The sequence below is a fragment of the Hermetia illucens genome, chromosome 1, assembly GCF_905115235.1.
Source record: "Hermetia illucens chromosome 1, iHerIll2.2.curated.20191125, whole genome shotgun sequence".
Taxonomy (NCBI): Eukaryota; Metazoa; Arthropoda; class Insecta; order Diptera; family Stratiomyidae; genus Hermetia; species Hermetia illucens.
Window position 1 is genome coordinate 218,397,278 of NC_051849.1, and position 22,479 is coordinate 218,419,756.

The following is a 22,479-nucleotide window of genomic DNA, read 5'->3' on the forward strand; positions in this document are numbered from 1 at the left end:
TGTATTCCTCGGAGACTTCTTAGCAAGAAAAAATTGCGAACTCTTTTCCGCGCTTGACAGAAGAAGACTCCGAAGAATTTTTGGCCCCCGGCTCAACAAGTTGTGAGCATGAGCGGGTCACTTAATCCTTATGGAAGCGGATAATCCATTCCGGAAAGTCTATAAGGGCAATATCTATGGTAGAAAAAGAAGACGAGGCAGATCCTGCCTCAAATGGGCGATGGCGTAGGTCAGGACGCCAGAAAGGAATATTGAATTGGTGGATCTCGAGGCAACCGGGATGTCTGGAGTTCCTTGTTAAGGCAGGCCTATCTCGGTGACGGGTGATGATAATGATGATTTGGGCAAGAACACAGGATCACGAATCTAACTGAAATGGTATTCAATAAGATGTGGCATTATGGTATGTTGTATAAATTGCAGTGACCTCTTGTAAGCATTTTCCGTGATTTTTAAATCTTATATATATCTGGTTATTTAGATTTTAGATTATTGGAAGGAACAATGCACAGTAAAGAGAATTTCCAAGTACATATTATCCTCAGAGGGCGGAGTAAGCAAGTAACTTGATCTTCGCTTAATATTAAGAAGAGAGACAAAGCCAAAGGAACTAATTTGAAGGGCATTCTAGGACCAAGATTTCGGGAGTGGAGAATGAAAGCAGCTGTCGAGCTTACAGATCTTGAAAAGAGTATACATATCAAATTCGATGTTCGTGCAGGTAAGGGATTGAGAATTGCCATTTAAAAAAGGATCGGGTGAATTTGCATTGTATAGCTTCAAGAGCGAGAGAGTCAGTTGCGCAAAGGAGATCAAATTATAGAGCAATATCCAATGATGATATTTTCCTTTTTATTGACGAAAAGTATTTTGTACTGTATACAAATACGTATCTCAGGGACCAACTGTCCCCTTCTTCAGTGTTTTATCAGTCAACTAAGTCAAACGAAATGGTCGTTTGAAGTACTTGGTTTCTACAAAAAGGCATCCACAAGCAAACGTAGGTTTCTTCAAACAGGACCAAATTGACCACGTGGTATTAAAACTACACTAAGTTTTGCCCTTGATGAATGTCAAAACGTATAAGGGAGCCAATATACACTCAAATGGTCGCGATTTCGTGAGAAAAACGAAGAAATAACCTATGCAATTATCAACTATTATGAATGAAGAATGAACAATCATGGAACCAAGTTAAAAAACACGATTCACAAAGCGACCTATGCAACCCTGGTGATTACCAAGTTAGCTAAGCGGTCCTTAAACCTATCTCTTGGCTTTGGAATGACGATGTCCAATCGAAGGTCCGTGAGAAAAAATGTCTTTACCACAAGTTTTTCGACGATAAAACGTTGGCCAACTGGCAAGTTTAGAAGAATGCCAACCGGGAACCAAAGGAAATGATCACTGTCACCTGAGCGGTCCATTACAAAGATCTTTACGATAAACTAGACACTCGGGATGGTGAGAGAGATCTGTCAAAAGTCAACACCAACGCACACAGGATATCTTCTTTGGCTACGTTAATAACAAGTACGGTGGTTTGCTTTACCGACCGACGAACTGCAATGGATAGATGACGAGAATATTTCGTGAAGATTTCAACGAATTCGAGAATATTTCGTGGAGATTTTGTACATCCTCCCCTTCCACAAGCATTGCCGACATTTAGAGCAAATCCACCTGTCAGCGCCAATATGGAAAAAGATAGAGAGTCCAGTAGAATTTACAAATTACCGTCCCCCTCCATACCATGAGAAGTTTTGAAGGCATGACAACCGTATCCGCGACATCATTCATCGTTCTTTACATTGCACATTTTTGGATCTAGATAAGACGTTTGACCGTGTGCCACACGAATTCATCTAGTATGTTCAACGACAAAACCTGGTCCTAGAAGAACTCGTATGCTGGGCTAAATTGCTTTACATTAATCCGAAAAGTAAAATTCGAAAAGTGACGAGTATTTCAAAACCGTTCGGTGTTCATCAAGGAAGTGCCGCACTACCCTTTTTGTCCTTGTTATGAACAATGTCAGACGGAAAATCCAACGTCCAGGGCCCTATACTCTGTGATTTATGACGATGATGTTTTCTAGGCCTCTCATAGCAAAACTGATCTAGAGCAACTTGTTCAAAAATGGGCCTCATCCAAGACGGTCTCGAATTGAATCTGAATTCAGACACTATCACAGTCAATGACAGTGATTTGCCCAGAACTGAGCGATTTAAGTATCTCAGATGAAGAACAGTGTTATGAAATTATTTCACACATTAATGCAACGTGGATGAAGTGGCGTTCCACAACTAGTGTTTTTGAGATCGAAATGTCAACGAACGTCTCAAATCTAAACTTTACCGCAGTGTCGTCCGCCCTGTCGTCCTCTATGGTTCTGAGTGTTGACCGACTATAAAAGACAATGAACAGCGTCTCGCCGGAATGGAGACGAAAATGTTACGTTGGACTAGTGGTATAACACGCCTTCACCCCTTCCGAAATGAGGATATTCACGATCGATATGGGGATGCACCGATCGTGGAAAAATTGCCAATGAGCCGTCTTTGATAGTGTATGGTCACGTAATTCGCGGTAACGAGAACTCACTTGACAAGATTGTTTTAAACTTCGAAGGTGGTGGTAAGCTACCAAAGCAAATCAGGTCTTTGACAGAACAAAATGGCGCAACCAGTCATGACAAGCAGACCCCACCTGTGATCGAGACAAAAGCTAAAGAAAAGAGGAAGACCTATGGTAAAAAAAGAAAATGTGTGAAGAACTTCCTTAGATGGAACGATGGGGTAAACCAGGACGCCAGACAGCTTTAAAGGGATGTCGAGTTGGTTGACCTCGGCGCAAATCCGCAATGCCTGGAGCTCCTTACTAAGGCCGGCCTAGACTAGACACCGGTTTTTGGCAGTTGATAATGATATACTTATAGCTGGGTGTTTAGTTAGCCAAGGTATCTGGGATATGGTAGCTGACTTTTGAAAATTAAGATTTTGCGCTCTGATTATTCACTAAACACGCTTAGATTTTCACTCGTCCGGCTTTCTTTTCGAATACTTTTTCTAACCAAGCGCGGGCGTTATTGCAATTTATGCAGCTGGTAGAACAGGTTGGTTCGCCACTAAACCTGAAAAAGACTTATAGCATTGTAAGCAAGTATTTACTTTATGAATGCAGTTCATATAGTTTCAGGCATTATATGCGTATCATTACAAAGTAACACATCGTTCAATAAGCCCCGGGGCTAGCGTAGAGACGGTGTTAATAATGCCATTTAAAAAAAATAAAACTAGGTAGCTTGCTTCTACTACAATATATTTTAATAGATAGTAAATACGTATTTCGAAAGCTACTTACTCTCTTCCTCAGTACTTAAGCTACCTTATATGTTCTCACATGACTCTCGAGTAAAAACGAGAAGTGGGCTTTCCCCTTGGGACAATATGCAACATTTTTTTCAGACTGAATTGTATTCGATCTTAAGGGTGGCAACCAATGTGTTTGGCAAGCGGTTGAAGGGCAGGCGCATCGCAGTCAGTGGTGATATTCAAGCTGCATCGAAGGCGTCGAGCAGTCCCTTGACCATTTCAAAAATCGTTCAGAAATGTAGAAACTGATTGAACTCTGTTTCTAGATTCAATCCTATTTTAATGCCATTTATATACCAAGGTTCGGAAGTACCAACCTTCAGATAAGATGTGTCAAAATTTGATGTAATTCGAAACATAACCAAGAAAGCTATAGTGGTTAAAGTGACGCTACCTTTGCAATCGTGAAAAAATGGACCAAAACGAGTTCGTGTGTTGATAAAACATTGTTTTCTAATGGGAAAAAACACTGTTCAAGCTCAGCAATGGCTTGAAAAACGTTATCCGGACTCTACTCCGTCGACAACAACCATTTGTCGGTGGTATGCTGACTTGAAACGCGGTCGTGCTGATACAAATGATGAGGAACGTTCGGGTCGGCCAAATGAGGCAGTAACTCCCGAAAACACCAAGCAAGTATTCAAATCGTGATGAGTGACCGCAAAATGAAAGTGCGCGAGATAGCTAAGATGGTGAACATATCAACTGATAGTACATTTACTATTTTGCACCAAAAATTGGCTATGAAAAAGGTTTTTTTCCAAATGGGTGCCGCGTTTGCTCACAATGGAACAAAAGCAACAACGTATCAATGATTCGGAGAGCTGTTTGGCACTGTTTACTCGCAATAAACAGGATTTTTTGCGTCGATATGTGACAGTGGACGAAACATGGATTCACCATTTCACTCCGGAGTCACGTCGGCAGTCAGCTGAATGGCGTACGACCGGTGAAAGCCGCCCGAAGCGTGCAAAAACACAACAGTCGACCACCAAAGTGATGGCGTCCGTATTCTGGGATGCGAATGGTATAATTTTCATTGACTACTTCGAAAAAGGAAAAACCATCAATAGCGACTACTACATGGTGTTATTGGATCGTTTGAAGGCCGAAATAGCGAAAAAACGCCCACACATGAAGAAGAGGAAAGTCATCTTTCATCAAGACAACGCACCGTGCCGCAAGTCAATCAAAACGATGACCAAATTCAACGAATTAGGCTTCCAACTGCTTCCTCTTCCTCCGTACTCGCCGGATCTGGCCCCCAGCGACTACTGGTTCTTTGCGGATCTCAAAAAGATGCTCCAGGGAAAAAGATTTGGCTCAAATGAGGAGGTGATCGCTGCTACTGAGGCTCATTTTGAGTCAAAAGACAAATCGTTCTACAAACATGGCATTGAAAAGTTAGAGAAGCATTGGAATGATTGTATTACACTTGAAGGAGATTATGTTGATGAATAATAAAAATTTTTGTCGATAAAATGTTGTTTTCATAGTTAGTCCCGGGACTTATTGAACGATGTGTTATGAGAGGGGAGAGGCATCTGAAATTTTCAAAAACTAGCACCGACGTTCGGCAAAGATACCTTTTAGACTACAAAGTGAATGCTATTATTGAGGGGCCCAAAGCTTGACATCAATTATAATGCTGCAAAGGAAAATAATAAAAATGAATTTTCGTTTCACATTCGCGGCTGACGTTGACCATAGACAATTGAACTTATATGATAGCTCGCAGTCTCAGTTTTTATATCACGCAGGTGAAGCAAATTGCTTTTAAATGTATCAATTTCGATGTCACATCAAACAGAGAAAGACAAAACGATGAACTTATTGAACATTTTAGATCATTGACATAATCTCACACAGACCGGTCACCATTTGTAGTTGTCCCAAATGTTAACAATGAAACAGAGTCGAACATATATAAATTCTGAGCACACAAAATGAAACCGCATCTTTTCACAAAATAACAGTTGAACTTACCAAGGTAAATATATTAGGATTTATTTTCAATAGTTTTGTATTCAATACATTTTGTGTAAATAATAAAATATATAATTTTTGTGAATTCCCCCCAAAAGGTGTTTTTAGAACGAGGAACAAATAAAAAGGTTTTATAATATTCATAGATATCTATTTAACAATTCAATGCTGTTTTATGGACGGATTGTTACTCCTAACTAGATAAATACATAGTATAAGTTTTATATTGACTTCTACTTTCACATTTTCGACTTTCGAGTGGGGCAATTCAATGGAATGTACAAATTGTCTAAATATCCTATTGAAAAAATCTACTTTACTCTCGCTTGAATGCATTTAGACGGAATGTTTGGATTTAATATCACAATTTTAAGTGGAAACTTGGTATTTTAATTTTAAGTACATTCAGAAGGTTCTGAACCGTTTATCTAATTTTTATTGTCAATTTCAAATTCATGAGCACACGTAAATATGTGTTGTTTTCAAGTTTATGTATAACGTTTATGGCTGTGTTTTACTAAACTCTTTTGAAGACTTTTTATTTGATATTGTTTGCTTTTACCACAGGGTAACGATCAAATCAAAGGGGCTATCTCCTATTAAAAATCGTAATAGATGTCCTAAAAATTAACTTTTATCAATTATTTGCATGGTATGTTGTTGTAGTGTTTTGCTTTTTGGCCAAGTGGTATACAGTGGTGTGGGATAGTGGTCAGGATTGTGATGGTTAAAGTTTAATTCTCCCGTTTAAGGGGGTCATCCCGTGTGTCGAATTCGCCGAATCGAATTTTTTTTTTGTTGGTATCAATTGTATCTAGTTATAGTGTAGAATATATGGGCAAACTGATTTTCTGATATTCAAAGTCGCTCGGAAATTATAGTGTTAAACACGTGATAAGTTACATGCCAGATTTATGTCGATCGCCGTAATAAAGCTGGTATTTATCGATCCGAATGACGTTCGAATGACTTCGCTAAAAGGACAAGAATTGAAGCCAAGGCCGCACATGTGTATCTTCAAGAAACCTAAGGTTTATGGACTAGGTATAGCAGATTAATGGTCAGTTAAGGTTTTATGGCTAAAAATCGCATTCTACTTTTTAAATGCGTTTTTATCGAAACTGCATGTTGAAAATCGGCTGCCACCATAGCCCAAAATCTATCTAACTAAATTCTTTGAAATTTTCAGGACCTATTCAGAACATATTTCTACGGTCCACAAACTAGGATAATTGCGATTCGTTCAGCAGTTTTTTTTTGTTCATTGAAGAAGCCGTGAAAAATCACCAAAATTCGCAAAAAAAAAAGTTTAACACGGCATTAAAAATTTAGCTTTTAATATTTTTTAATAATCCTAGTTTGCGGCCTGTAGTTAAGTCTTTACGTTAAAATTCCGTTTACTTTTTTTTTTCTTCAAGATGATCACAGCGCCCTCTAGCGTGGCAGCAGACAAACACCTTTTTTTGGAGATGGGTGTATAAACTGCCCTGTATTTCAATAACCAACTATGCGATCGAGGTGAAAAAATTACTATGCACGCTCAAGATATTAGTAAATCTATGGTGAAAAATTCGTATTTGTATCTTTGTCCAGTTTTTCACAAAAAAATTTCTAAAAAAGCCAAAAAAAAAAACGGCCTTCACACGAGATCACCCCCTTAAGTTATTGAAAAAGTAACTACGGTTGAATTCTACAGCACAGAGGCGATTTTTGAGGTCTGTGCAATTCCAATTAATATCAGGTACTTTTTTAAATTTTTTCATTTTCTTTCTGACCCGAGATTCTGTAAATTTTCCGTATTCTTTCAATCTATGTGATAATTACTGTGATTTTCTTAAAATACTTTTTGAGAATCTTATTAGGTTGTTGCACATGAAATGGCTGATTTGATAATCAAGTGAAGTTAATTGCGATTTTGCTTTATCAAACTACCACCAGTTGGCGCTTTTGGTGTCGGACAATAAAGTATCAATACTCCTGCATTTAATCAAGGAGTCATTTCAGTTTCGACCATCGTTGGGATAACAGGGAATAGAAAGGAAAAAAAAAAACGATGGAAAAGAGCCAAGAACGTATACTTTTTCTGTATGAATTCAAACTCGGTCATAAAGCAGCGGAGGCGACCAAGAACATTAACAGCGCATTTGAAGCTGATACGGTAAGCGAACGAACCACACGGCAGTGGTTCGAAAAATTCCGGTCAGGCTACGTAAACCTTCAAAGTGAGCCACGTGGACATCCAGGACCATCGATTGACAACGACGAGCTGCGTTTGTTAGTCGAATCCGACACACGTCGGTCTGTGAGAGACATTGCAGAGAAACTAGGCGTACAATATTCGACAGTTTCCCGGCACTTGCAACAACTTGGGAAAGTTAAAAACCTCGACAAATGAGTTCCGCAAGCCCTTACGGAGCAAAACCAGGCGCTTCGAATGGAGATTTGCAGTTCTTTACTCACTTGCAACAGAAGCGATCTTTTTTGCACAGAATAGTGACATGTGATGAAAAGTGGATATTATACGACAATCGTCGCCGATCAGCACAATGGCTAGATCCTGATGAGCCATCGAAGCATATGCCGAAACCGAGCCTCCATCCGAAGAAGGTAATGGTGACTGTGACTGGTGGTCTACAGCTGGAGTTATCCACTATTTTTTTTTGGCACTTGGAGAAATACAGAAATACTGTGCCCAACTCGAGGAAATGCACCAAAAATTGCGTATTCAACGGCCGAGATTGGTCAACAGAGATGGTGTGATACTCCTTCACGACAATGCACGACCTCATGTATCCAGAACAACGGTCAAAAATTGAACGAATTGCAGTATGAGGCTCGGCCTCATCCATCATATTCACCGGACCTTTCGTCAATCGACTACCACTTTTTTAAGCATTTGGATCATTTTTTGGCGCAAAAACAATTTAGAAACGAAGAGGCTGTCAAAATTGCGTTCAACGAATTTATCAACACCGGAGGAGGAGTTGGACTTCTACGAAACTGGCATACATGCTCTTGAATTTCGCTGGGAGAAGTGTTTTGAATTGACTGGCACCTATTTTGATTAAATAAATAAATTTTTGTAAGCTTTACATTCGTTTCAAATTTTAGTAGCAAAACGGCCATTTCATTTGCAACAACTTAATAGTTTTCTCAAATGGGAAACAAATACCATAAAATAAGTACAATTCTCGTTTGTGTTAAGTATCTTTCCTCCTATGAAATACTCTGCATTAAAATTTAATAGTATAACTGGTAACATTATGTTATCTTTACTATTGTAATCCATTATAATTCCTAAGCTCAAATCGAGGCACTGTTTACTAATTCAATATTATTCTAAGCTAGATAAGAACGCATGCAGAATTTCAGTGTGACAAGCAAATTAGCTATAGCCAATGATTGGTAAATAGCGAGACGTTAGTGCTAGCATTCGAGAAAAAGTGCAAGCTTAAGGCTACCAAATAAGACCCAGAAAAATGTACACAAGAGATAGAAAATGAAAAAATCAATGTAGACATAAATAAGGGACAGTATAGATTCATAAAAGGTACAATGAACATTATACAAACAAGACTCTCCCATTTTCCTCCATTTTGCTGTATTCTCTATATTTAAAGAGCAAAATATCTTGAAGCAATAGAGTTAGTTACTTGTGTTTTCATTGTTTACAAACACACGAGATTATTCCATAATTTGATTGTTAATGTTCATAGCGTTCAGAAGCCAACACCCAATAAATTAGATTAAATTTCGACTTGCCTCGTGGTTTGCACGATATATGACGTTCTATATATTGGCATGGACATATGGAATTGGCACAATGCCGGGCCGGTTCTGTTATTGATACTTCTCCTACTCCACGTACAATTTCATTGCCCCATCGTGATCCGTAACGTAAATATAGAAGTAAACCTCTTTCCTGCAAACCACGAAAGCAAATATTTTTGTTTAAAAATCATCAGTTCAAATACCAAAAAGTTTATTTTCATTATTTCTTGGTAAAGTTTGAAAAATTCTATAAAGTGTTGGTAACATTGGGACTTTTATTATATACATATATATTAGGTTAGGGGAAAAGTAATGTCGTATTTTGTCAATAGATGGCGATACTTAAACATATATTGTCTTGTACTTATCGCATCGGGTCATACTATACGGCGAAGAAGACTACAATCTGGGCTACAGGTGTCTCTATGACAGTTTTATGATCGTACGTTTCAGTTTCAAGTTATAGCGCGTCAAAGATGGAGTCCACCAAGCAAGAAATTCGTCATATTTTACATTTTCACTACCTGAGAGGTAAAAATGCAATGAAGGCGGCCAAAAAAATTTGTGAAGTTTATGGGTCCGATACTGTAACGATTCGCACAGAACAGCGTTGGTTTGATCGGTTCCGTTCTGGTGTAGTGGATGTCGAAGATACACTCCGTACTGGTAGGCCAATCGTTGTAGAAACCAATAAAATCGTCAAAATTATCCAAGTAGACCGGCATGTGAGCATTCGCTCGATTGGCCAGGAACTGGGTAAGGACCGTAAAACCGTTTGGAACCATTTGCAGAAGATTGGATTCCAAAAAAATGCTGGATGTTTGGGTGCCACACGAGTTGACCCAAAAAATTTCTTGGACCGAATCAACGCCTGCGATGTACTGCTGAAACGGAATGAATTCGACCCATTTTCACATACGAAAATCTCAAGCGAAAAAGATCTTGGTCGAAGTCGGGCGAGCTGGCCCAAACCATCGCCAAGCCCGGATTGACGGCCAGGAAGGTTTTGCTGTGTGTTTGGTGGGATTGGAAGGGAGTTATTCACTATGAGCTGCTCAACTATAGGCAGACCCTCAATTCGGTCCTCTACTGTGAGCAACTCGATCGTTTGAAGCAGACGATTGACCAGAAGCGGCCAGGATTGGTCAATAGGAATGGTGTTCTGTGCCACCAGGACAACGCTCGGTCTCACACATCTTTGATGACTCGCCAGAAGCTACGGGAGCTCGGATGGGGTGTCCTATCGCACCCACCGTATAGTCCGGACCTGGCACCAAGTGATTACCATCTCTTCCGGTCCATGCAAAACACTTTTGTTGCTACTAAGTTGGCCTCAAAAGAGGCTTGCAAAAACGGGCTGTCTGAGTTTTTTTGCAAATATGGAGGAGGGGGGCGGGGGTTTAATAAGAGGGGGATAGTGGAGTTACCTTCTAAATGGCAATAAGCTTGCGAACAAAACGGCGCATATTTGATTTAAATCGGATGATTCTAAGTATGTTAAATAAAGCGTTAAAATTCGATGACAAATACGACATTACTTTTTTCCCCAATCCAATATTTATTAGTTAGAAATGAGTCAATTACAATGAAGGAGGTTAAAGAATACGATAGCAATGCAAGAGGACCTAATAAGTCCCTACCTTATCGGAATTTTAACTAAACAACATTTATAATAACATGGAAGGAGAAAGCTATAAATAATAGTAATACTCATGCTGTTTGGGGTCCAAAACAAATTTTTGTAGATCCTCAACTGTGAAAAAGGACATTTACTATAATCACTGAATATATTAAAACGTTTCGAGCATATACAGGATGCGTAAAAAGTTCTGATAATTTTGTATTTTGCCATGTCTGAAGTCCTCCTGTAGTTATTTATTTCAGATGTGCTTACGTTATGTCCTAGTCAACGTGTTCAAACGACTGGTATCAAACCAATGAATGTCTATAAGAGCTATAAAATGTTTCACAGAGACTGGAATGACTGCGGACCGTCCCCGGAGCGGTCGTCCAACTACCCACGGCTCCGAAAAAGATGCCGAATTAAAGGAAATATGAAGTGGCAAAGGAGGTCCGTATTAGCGAGGATAGCTCCCGAAACATAACCAAAAAAAAACTGAAGATGAGCTGCTGAAGGATTCGTCTGTTCGATGATGTTCGCTTGTCGAAGGTGCTTGTCCCCAACAAGAATCAAAATTTCACTATTGAGGATCGAAAATTGTTCAACTAGAACCAGCAGAAGGCTCCGGCTGCGAAAATCCATGGCCGTGACCATTGTCCAGCCTCGAAGATGGTTTAAGCCAAAATCTGCACCACTGAGAAAACGATGCTGGTCGTCAATGAAAGAAAAATAAAGATCAATGAAGACAGTTTTCAACATCGGGTTTTACGGGACGTTCTGAAGCCGTGAGCCACTCATCTACGGATTTATGCTTCAAAGGAGCCTGGCTCCGACACATTCAGGCCAATAACAAACACCGTCTGCGAATAGGGAGAACGATTGGCCACTGACCCCGACGAATCTTAACCCGATGGATTACTCTAACTAGTTCATCCTAGAAGAAAAAGACATAACTACATGATATGTCACGATATTATATTACGGAGGAAGGGTGTGCGAGCTTCATTGGTCATTTCCGTAAGCGACTTCGTAAATGTATTGAGACCCAAGAATAAGTTTCGAGCATTTGTTGCAAAAGTTTTTAATATTACAATTATTGATCAAATAAACGTTGTTATTCTTTATTGCGTGTCCGCATGCTTGCCAAACCTTAACAAACTCTCGTAAATGCAAACGTGTGGATAAGGTGTTTTGCTTGATTTGGGTAGGTTTGTAAGCGCTTGCCGATCCGATCGAGAGTCGGTTTTTTGGCACACATCAAAAGGAATTTGTCGAAAGTATTTGCGACACATCCACACGTTTGTGAGCACTCAGTCTCGTTTTTACACTGGTTTGAAGGTTTGACGTTTCGTATTACAGGAAGTGCAAAAAACGCTTGCTTTCATTGCCTGGCATAAGGAATTCTTTGGAAGGCGTGAGGAAGTCGAGAATCTGAGTCCAAAAAAATCCTGACAGATGACTTGAAATTTCGAGCGGCTGGAGGATTCCAGCAAGAGGCAAATGCGTTTTTCGATAGAATAGGTACCTGTGATGAAACTTGAGTGCATTTGAGTCGAAACACACCAGTATGAAGTGGAACAAGAGTGGCGAGAGGACGCCAATGAAGAGTAAGGTGACATCGTCAGCCGATAAGGTAATGGCAACTGTTTTTTTATCGGGAAGATGTTATTCATCTCGATTTTCTCCATGATCGACGTACTATTAATGTACAGTATTACTGCCAAATGCTGGATGCCGCGAAATTGGCAATTCGGTGAAAAAGTAAGTCTTTGCTCTTCATGACAACGCAAGGCTTCACATCGCCAACGCAACGAAACAACAATTGGACTCCTTTGATTGGGTCACCTTAGAACACCCTAAGTACAGTCCAAACCTGTCTCCTTGCGATTTCCATCTTTTGGGGTCCCAAAAAAAGCACTTGGAGGAAAGCGATGACGCGGCAGTAAAGGCGTTCGTGCGTCAGTGGCTTCAAGAAAGCCCAAACAAATTTTATGACGAAGGGATCCAAAAATTCGCAATTCCATGGGAAAAATGCAGTTTCTTGGCAGGAAAGCATGTAGAAAAGTAAAACACTTTTGTAAATGAAATAAAATAAACAGGATAACTTTTAACAAATCAGTCCCGTTTATATTTGATACGCCCTCTTAGACCGAAGACGAATTATGGCCTAAACACAACAGCGGAGTGACTGCGTCCGTCAGCAATGAGAGAGCCGTCAAATGAAGTTCATTACCCGTACTTGTATGAGGCAATATACAAAAAGTGCAGTGCGCAATGCGGCATGCAGAAAAGTTCGGAAAATCGCACTCTTGCGTTGCGTTAGAGCGAGTTTTTTCCGTCATTTGCAATATGGCGGCACTTTTCGTTTTCAGCTGTTACATTTGAATGGGATTAATTGCCATGAATTCGTTTAGGAAACTGTCGTAGCCCCTAATTGAATTCCAAGTGCCAATTAGGAATGTCACTAGCATTATTTCCGAATCTTCCATTCATAAAAATTGAATTTAAGCCGGAGTTAAGTACACTCTTGGCGGCGTCAATTGCATGATTGAATTAACATAATAAATGCATGAACGTACTTTATCCGCGCACAAATTCGCGACATTGCAAATAATATTCACGTTTATGCTATTACCGAATGCATCTTGTTACTGGTTTGACTGCGCCGCCCGCTTGGGAAGCAAAACGCGCAGTACTCGTCAATATAATTATGTTGAATTGTCAACGTTTTAAGAACTTTGAAAAGAAATTACAAATTAATATCTAAGCCAAATTGAATATCCCAATTGCTTTTTAATTGTTTTCATGTATCGATACCTAATTATGTGAATAACTTGTAATTGTGAAGAATTCGAGGCAAACTCGTAAAATCTTTGTACACCACTTTACAGGATTTTATATGGCATTAGGGGTTGGTAATAAAAGTGAGTCTTTCGCTCGAATAGCCAGGTTTTAAAAGGTGAAAACTCGAGTTTTTCCCTGATCTAATGAGTTTATTACCTGCGAAATGGTCGACGTAAGCTTTGCATAATATATTGTAGAATCCTGTAGGTGCTCAGAGGTGGCTGCGAGGAAGACGGGGCGGCAACCCTGTCGGCCGAACCAAAACCAAGTGGCCGAGGAGAACCTCCATAGTGGTGGCACTGGGGGAGGCTGTATCGCATTAGCTTGCCGGCCGTGATGTAGTAGGCTAATGCTCCAAAGGCCTAATCAGGGCGATCAAACTCGAGTCTGCACGGGGACTCATCTGAAGTGGCAATCGGTCACGAAATCTTACCAGCGGTATACTGGTACCATGGGAACCGGGATAGCCCCTGGACTCACAAACTTTAGGAGAATTCATGTTGTCTGTGCGTTCAGCTCGGTTGTTTGCGATTGGCCTCCTAGTGGGAGCTTCATGGTTGTTGTGGTTGCGTTCAAGCGAATAGAGACCTTCGGGTCTCAGCGTGGTATTGCCTTTCAACACGGGTGCCGTACTCCTTAGTTCGGTAGAGATTTAGGTAGGTCTTGCATCCACCAGTATGAATGTTGAGCCATGCACTTGGTATTGACTAGTACCGTTGTTGCTTGTCACAGCAGGGCTCTGAATGTGGTCACAAAATCAATCCGTGTCTTAAGAAGACCGTGGGATTAAGTCTCCTGACAGGTACTCACGTAAAACCCCCTAGGACTCACTGTAGAATCCTGTAGACAACTATCTGCGTCGGCCAATATGTATAAACTTTAATTGCATTATTTGTAATTTCTTTTACAAGTTCTTGAAACGTGGACAATTCAACATAATTATGATGACGGTTGCTTCGAAAGCGGACGGCGCAGTCAAACCAGTAGCAAGATGCATTGGATAATAGCATACACGTGAATATTATTTGCAATGCCGCGAATTTATGCGCGGATAATTCCTAAACGAAATCATGCTAATTATTCCCATTCAAATGTAACAGCCGAAAACGATAAGCGCCGCCATACTACAAACGGCTGTAATCTGTCATCAAACCGAACCTTACCGACGTGGAGCGATCTTTGCCGATCTTAAATCTTCATTTTAGATTGAAGCTGCGCGCCGGCCACAGCTTCTCTCATCTGCGTGCCGGACGCAGCGGAATTGTGTTTCGGCCATTACTTGACCAAACTGACGAATATCGTACTGCGTTTTGGTAGAGCTTAGTTCCAAGAGAAAAGAAATATTCCACCCCTAGATACAATAATGATCCGGATCCGGATCCGGTCCTCACCAATAAGCGGATTCCATTTATTCATCATTTGCTTTGTCTAGGCGAGAGTGGTACCGTGAGCTAGATTAAATTGCTCACACATCAAACTGTAAGAGGTTATTTTTTTGGTGGAGTATGGGTATCAATGGGAATATCCCTTCCCCCAAAATCAATTGTAATTATTTTTTATGCAAAATTCCCCAGCATGAAAGGAATAATTTCAGATTAGCGGAATGATTATGATCAATGAATAGAATAAGTTTTAGTAACTCTGATTAATAATAAGTATCTAATATAGAAATAAAATTATTAGTGACAATAAAATTAGTTGAACAACTATTAATTACATTCCGTATACTATCAAACGTATATTAAAAGTTAAAGATCTAAAAGTAAACCCTCATTACCGTCTGATGATTGCAATAACTATTAGTTAAAATGCTTGCCTATGAATATAATGTTTGACTAGTCTAATCTTGTATATTTCAATGAATTAAAAGTGATATCCGACAAAAGCATGCTTATGGATTTTTTACCACTTTTTGTAACCATCAAAGGTAGAATGTCAACTAGACTAAAAAGATTTTAATTGATTGCATGCGACCATACGCAAATTGAAATGAAACGTCCTAATGATTTTCGAGAGAACGACACCCTCTTTACTATACTAAAACATCTCAGAGCCATCAGGTATGATTGTGAAAGTGCTACAGTAATTAATAATTGAGATGATATTTAAAATTATAGTTTAGGTGAAGATGATAAAAAATTTCGGACGAGATAAGATAATAGAGAAACTTGTGATGCTCGTGAATATGTGAATGAAAAATTAAGAAAAGAATCAGTTATATGATAAAATGTCTTTTGAAAGGTTTTGCCACAAATATGTACGAGTTACATAAGGTTACTATCTAAAATACGGCACATAACTGCAACAGATATATTCCGCACTGCTAATTATATCATAAAGATATCTTGATATTTAATAATTCATCTCTCTTATACAATAGAACATTGTTTGCCCTTAGAAATGTTTCCCATATCAAATGTCTTTAAAATGTAATATATATATAGGTATGTATATAGTATATAGGGTTTAAAAATTACTCTCACATTATAAGAAACTACTTAACACTTTCATCTCGATTAATCCTATTGTAAAATTTCAACAAACATGTATACATCTTAGAAAAATATCATAAAATTTTACAATTAACGATTTCCATATTATGATATGATAGGATCAATCAGCAAAAATCTTTACAAATTGTAATAAGGCCACAACAATTTGGTTTCAATTGTGCTTTTATCTTATTATTTAATATCTCTTCAACATATTGACAAGGACATATCGATGACATTAAATGTCGAGGCATCTCGTGTGTACCATCCTCGTTAACAGTCCAATCTAGGCGTCGTCTTAGAAAATCTTTACCCCAACGTTGTAAGTAGCTCAAAAGAATTTCTTGTGCTATTGCCTGAGTTTTTTTTTTGCGAGTACATTGAAGACACATTCAGTGACAAAAATGACAAATACAATAAATGAATAAAATTTAGGGTTTTTATCTGTATACAATCGATCAATTAAAAAGTTGGAGAGTTACGGCAACACACTTTGAAATCAAATATCTCGAAAACCAGCTGATATTTTTAAATGAGTTATGAAAGAGAAAAAATTTAATATTTCATGCGTACTTTCTACTGTTATTATTATTTTTACTACATCATTTTGCACAGAAAAATCGCTAAGAAACAAAAAAGTTAGCATTGGTCAAACAAAAACTAGGACACGTCGAGTTATCATTTCATATCGGCAATCCTAACGTGATTGCGGTTCAAAAAGGGTATCGTTATGTTTCATATTGTGTCTAGAAGTGCTGGGCTTCCTAGCATCTACTGCAACGATTAGTTCCTTGCAAATATCGCACAGTAAGAGCCCGAAAATGGACAATAAGCAATTGTCTCCGGACTTAAAAGAGCTAAACATTAAATATCTCAATAATATCAAAAGTGTACGGGGAAATAGCTGAAATAATAGGAAAGCCACTGGTGGCGACCACTTCATCAGGTTCGCGTAGGCAGCGGATGAAGTAGACTGAAGAAATTAACCTCTTCATCATCGGTCCCGACTACGAAATAACGATAGAGGCAGGTATAACATCTTATCGCCCCTTGTTGCACCAGAGATTCATCGAGCGTTTCCCGCAAATCGGGCACATGATTTTGCAGCGAGTCCAGGCCAGTACCGCTTTATTACATGCAGCGACACAATCCCGGCCACTATCAGGGAGCGTGTTCGACTTGGAGTCATCGCGGAAACTGGTGACCAAGAGTCGATGGGGGCAGAGACGGCTGCATCAACAGCAGCACGCCGCACTGCAGGCAACAGTTTTAGTACTCACCGAAGCACTCTTCTCCACTTTCCAGCTGAGGTTCGGGACGAATTCCAAAGAGTGTGTATATCATTCTCGGAAATGGGTCCTTTGCATAGACCAGATATTCCCAGTCTCTATGCATCTCCAGCAACTCCGAGAGTTCTATCTCAAATCAATGATGAGATTGCATCTCGACTGTGTGTTAATATGTCACTTCTGCAACTACAATCACTCGTGTGCCAGTTTGCATGGTTAGAAGGTTCACTTTCGCGTTATTGGTATGAGTTCGTCTTTAGCGTTGGCGGGACTCACTAAGGCAGGACATTGCTAGGTTGATTCAAATCGGCACTGTTAATGCCAGCAGACGGGTGAGAAATAAAGCGCAGAGGGTTTACAGGAACTAGGCCATCACCAGTGAAACACCCGTAGTTGAAATTCTGGACACACTAAAGCAGAAACTTTATGTCATATGCAGTCGATTACGACGGTATGACGAAAGTCACTCCAGACGTGTTCAGAATGCAACTTACAAGACGAACCAACTCACTCAACGAATCCTAACAGAGCGTCCAGATTGTACAGTTTTTGGTGACGGAAGTGAGAGAGTATGGGGGTGGGCTTTGGGGGTTACCCGGCCAGCATGCTGAGTGGATCACCGCCGAAAGCACCCGCCATGTCACTACGCCTGGCATGAATTTTGCGATTGATACCGAAGAGGAAGTTAGACGTGCCATAAGCAGCTCGAAGAACTGGAAGGGCCCTGGTCTGGATCGAGGGCAGAATTTCTGGTATAAAAATTTACCAGCGTACACAGTCGGTTGGAACATTGCACAAATCAGGTCATTAGTCGGTAGGAGGAATTTCCACCCTTCCTCACAGCGGGAATTACCTACCTTGCCCCAAAAAAGGGAACACACAGGACTCCGCGGGCACAAGACCTAACCTGCTTACCAACCCAAAGCGTACCTCGAGACCAACAACATTCTGCCCGAGCAGGAAAAGGGCTGCCGAGCCGGGTCAAGAAGAGCCAAAGGCCAAAGAAACCTCTTTAGTTTCTATATCGATTATGCCAAGGCTTTCGACAGCGTACCGCATACCTGGCTAATCGATGTCCTACGTCTGTATCGCATTGATCCCAAACTAATAAAGCTCTTGGCGGCAGTCATGGAAGGGTGGCATACCACCTTCTCAGTGCGTACATCTAAGGGCGCTAATACCTCAGAGCCCATCCGTATATGGAGAGGCATCTTCGAGGAGGATTCGTTGAGTCCCTTTTGGTTTTACATGGCACTGAACACCTTTTCATGGCTACTGAATGATGCTAGAGGGCATGGTTTTGCAATCAAAAATAGCCTACGTGCTAAGTGCGAGCTGACACACTTGATGTACTTAGATGACATCAAGCTGTTTGCTGGTACTGATGACCACCTTAGAAATCTGTTGCGAATAATATTCATGTCCAGCCGTGATCTTCGGATGGAATTTGGATTAGACAAGTGTCGAATCCAAGCCATCTGCAAAGGTCAACACGAGCCGCATGCCGGACATAGCATTGGTGACCTCCACACCGAGACAGACTTCTACAATTACCTAGAAATACTGGAAGGAACCATCTCGAGTTGGTAATCTGAAGGATGCTCTGCTGTCCGAATTCCTGCGACGTGTAAAGTTGGTGCTGAAATCGCATCTCTCGGGGAAGAATAAGATAAGCGAATTGAATGTATTCGCTATCCCTTCACTGGCTTATGCATTCGGAATATTGCCGTGGACGAAGACCGATCTAGAAAACATCCAACGGCAGATACGGTCTACTATGTCCATACCGAATACATCATCCAAACTCTGTCGTGGAGCGGATGAACCTGCCTCGTGACATCGGAGGTAGGGACGTGGTTGACGTAGCGAAGCAACGCCACCGCCAAGTCGACTCGTTGCGCGCTTATTTTTACAGCAAAGATAAGGCGAATCCCTTACATGCAGCTGTTTGTAAGGCAGACTGTGGGCTGACTCCACTTAACTTGAAGGATCGATCTTTCAATTCTCTGAATGGGGTGAAGTCGTCGGACCAAGGGCGGATCGATGAATACGTGAATTGCCTTTGGCATCCATTTATCGAACAGATGGCTGTGTACTGGAGAGCTTTTTGCTGAGACGGAGGGATTCGTACGTGCCATTTACCATTTTGCATACGTGCTCGATATTGCGGGGATTTCTCAACGGATTTTCCCATTGACCTACCACCGATCATCACCAACAGCGCCCCCTTTATCTTTTAAGTAAGTAGGATTGTCCGAACCTAAATGCTTGGCACTTAGTGCTAGTATTAGGTAAAATCCAGCATCTGCTGAGATAGTGACAACTCGAAAAGCCAAAGTCCACTGTGTATTACGTCATAAAATTTTTTAAAGAAAATGGATCCATTTATCGCAAAACAGGTAGTGGCCGACCTGCGAAAATCCGGTCGGAACAAACAAAAAGGACAAATTTTGCGGGACATAAGGAACAATTCGAAGACAATTGCAATATCTATTGCACAGAATTTGGAGTTTATCTTCAAACCGTCCGAAATTTTCTCCATAGGGAGGGGTACAGGGCCTATACTCCGAGGAAGAATCCACTCCTTTCCCAAAAGAATATTATACAAGTCGGGAAATCGGAAGCTCGGGGCTTCAGGTATGAAAGGTTTTTTTTGTTTCTTGGGTGAGTATATTTGAGTGCAGAACTATCCCACTTTGGCGTAGTCCGTAATATATATGCATTTGACATGTCAGACTACTCGTTTTAGTATGATATTGATAGTTAGTAGTTTACACGGTAAAGACAATTTTAAGCTACTGTAACTTTGTTAGTAATAGTACGATTTTGATCAAAATGGGGATAACATGCTGTAACTCACTGTATACGTGAGCGTTCACAGTTCCCACCTTTCCACCAAATTTGGTGTGAATCGCTATAACCGTCTGTGAGAAAAATGCGTGTGACAGACAGACAGACAGACAAACAGACGAGAAAGTGGCGACTATCAGCTCAACACTGGCAAGGATGCTTCCAAATGCAGGCGGCCCGAAATACAATCGACGATTACTCTTATCGTGAGTCGTCAGTTCTGTACTTTTATACGCGGCACCAGTGTGGGCGGGCATCGGCGATAAAAATCGGAGAAAATCGCAGACAGCTTCAAGCTGTATATCGATTAAACGCTCCCGAACATATTGCGTCCACCGAACAACATCTTATGAGGCGGCATGCGTAATTGCGCATGGAACGCGGTAGTTGCAATGGTGAAACGGATCCACCAGCAGCTAAAAGCAGCAGAAGCGCAGCGGTGACATAGAAGGGAAGCTACTGCAATTAACGCCACGTAAAGCGGTAGCAGCTAATTTAGAGTGAACAGCTAAGAATTGAACAACCCCGCGACGCAATACCGGAACGGTGGTCCCGCGGGGAGAGGGTGGGGAAAATATGGGAGGTTTTAGTCGATAAGAGTCCGACATACGTGTCCTAGATTCCAGATGCGTATCCATGATGGACTTCCCCCAGTCAACAAAAAAAGACAGACAGACAGTAAACCGATTTTAATAAGGTTTTGTTTTACATAACATCATGGTGTGGGGTGCTATGGCATCTAAAGGACCAGGTTCCCCATATATAATCCAGAAAAACTGAGGCGACACATACCAGCTCATGACAATGACCCAAAACACACAGCCATGATCGTTAAGGAATGGCTGCTTTATCATGTCAAAAAGACCCTTCCTCATCCACCTCAGAGCCCGGATTTAAATCCGATAGAGCACTTGTGGGCACACGCCGGAAAGGTGCTACGAAAAAGGGAGATAAGGAACACATAAAGGATGTGTAGAGCTCTATTCCTGCGAAAGTCGCCGAAAAAAGTGTAGGGTCGATGAAAAGAAGACTTCTCGCAGTTTTAAAAGCTAATGTCCATCACACCAAATACTAATTTATCCAATTGTTTACATAAATTTATTTTCCTTTTGTTGAATTGTGCAAAACGCTAATTTTTTGGTTTTATCGTTAAAAATAATAATAATGGTAAACAACACATAAAAAATATTATTTTTCTTTCAAGAATTTAGTAAAAAATATCATCAGGCTTTCGAGATATTTGACTTCAAAGTGTACTGCCGTAACTGCCCAACTTTTTACGATTTGTTGACGATTTATATTGGTTGCGCATTTTTAAATATCAACTATACAGATAAAAGCCTGAAACAAAAACAAATAACTTCTGAATGCTTACCTGTTTTCGTGATAGTCTTGTCGGATTACTGCCCTGTATAACAATATCGCTTACATCCAAATCAAGTCGCGCTTCCCAACCTGCTTGAATTGTTGTTCCATTCTGTTCGCTTCTATCAAGAAATGAATTCAAATATGCAACACATTGAGCTGGATCGAAATACAGGAAACATAAATTAACTTTGTGACAAGATATTCGTCCTCTATCATCCAGGACTAAAAGAATCTTATGTCGCGCCAATTGTTTATTAACACGAGCCAAACACTTCTCCAAGCCTCGTGATAATTTCAATTTAATCCACATGCATAGAAAAATGGCGGCAGCATTGAGAAATAGCCAACCAACACCCAATGAGAATAGTGCGATTCCTTGCAATCCTGAGAAGAGTAATGCCAGCAGGACACAGAAGGCGAATAATATCCAACATACGAGAACCCGTTTGTAACAAACATTATATAAAGTGAAACGGTAGTCGTTCACGAGAGTCTCCATGGCGTTCACATATTCTTCTACGGTCAACTGAAATGTAAAAAATAGAAAGTGTTCAGAGGTGAAGTCATTATTTTAAAATATAACCCAACAATAATCTTCAAAAAATAGAAATATCAAAATTTTACATCCGGAATGAGATATGAAATTTGCTATTCAGATTAAAAAATTTATCCCTCGCAAAACCCATGGAAAATCCTCAAATTAAGTCATAATTATTTGAAGCGGCATCTTTTTTGCTCTTTCAACAATGCCCTCCTCATTTTGACTCATAACACTGTTATGCAAAAGGTAAAATTACAAACTTATCACGATCTAAGTAGAATAGCAACGTAAAAAATTCATTACAATCATTGAGTAAACATCATGATTAATTCCCGCAACGAGT

General features: G+C 40.2%; 1 protein-coding gene across 4 annotated transcripts in view; it reads right to left on the reverse strand.

Annotated features, from left to right (window-relative positions):
• Nucleotides 1-22,479, reverse strand: part of LOC119646887 (transmembrane protein 268) — a 53,311-nt gene that overhangs the window by 4,118 nt on the left and 26,714 nt on the right. For 2 of the 4 annotated variants that reach the window (XM_038047523.1, XM_038047520.1), the window contains exons 4-5: nucleotides 21,603-22,121; nucleotides 9,123-9,282 (exon numbers count right to left, since the gene is read on the reverse strand). In XM_038047523.1, the coding sequence (XP_037903451.1) occupies nucleotides 9,123-9,282; nucleotides 21,603-22,121 (679 nt within the window). Of the gene's footprint in view, nucleotides 1-5,356; nucleotides 5,981-9,122; nucleotides 9,283-15,222; nucleotides 16,445-21,602; nucleotides 22,122-22,479 lie in introns of those variants that run through there. The other 2 variants (XM_038047522.1, XM_038047521.1) reach the window with 2 other exon arrangements.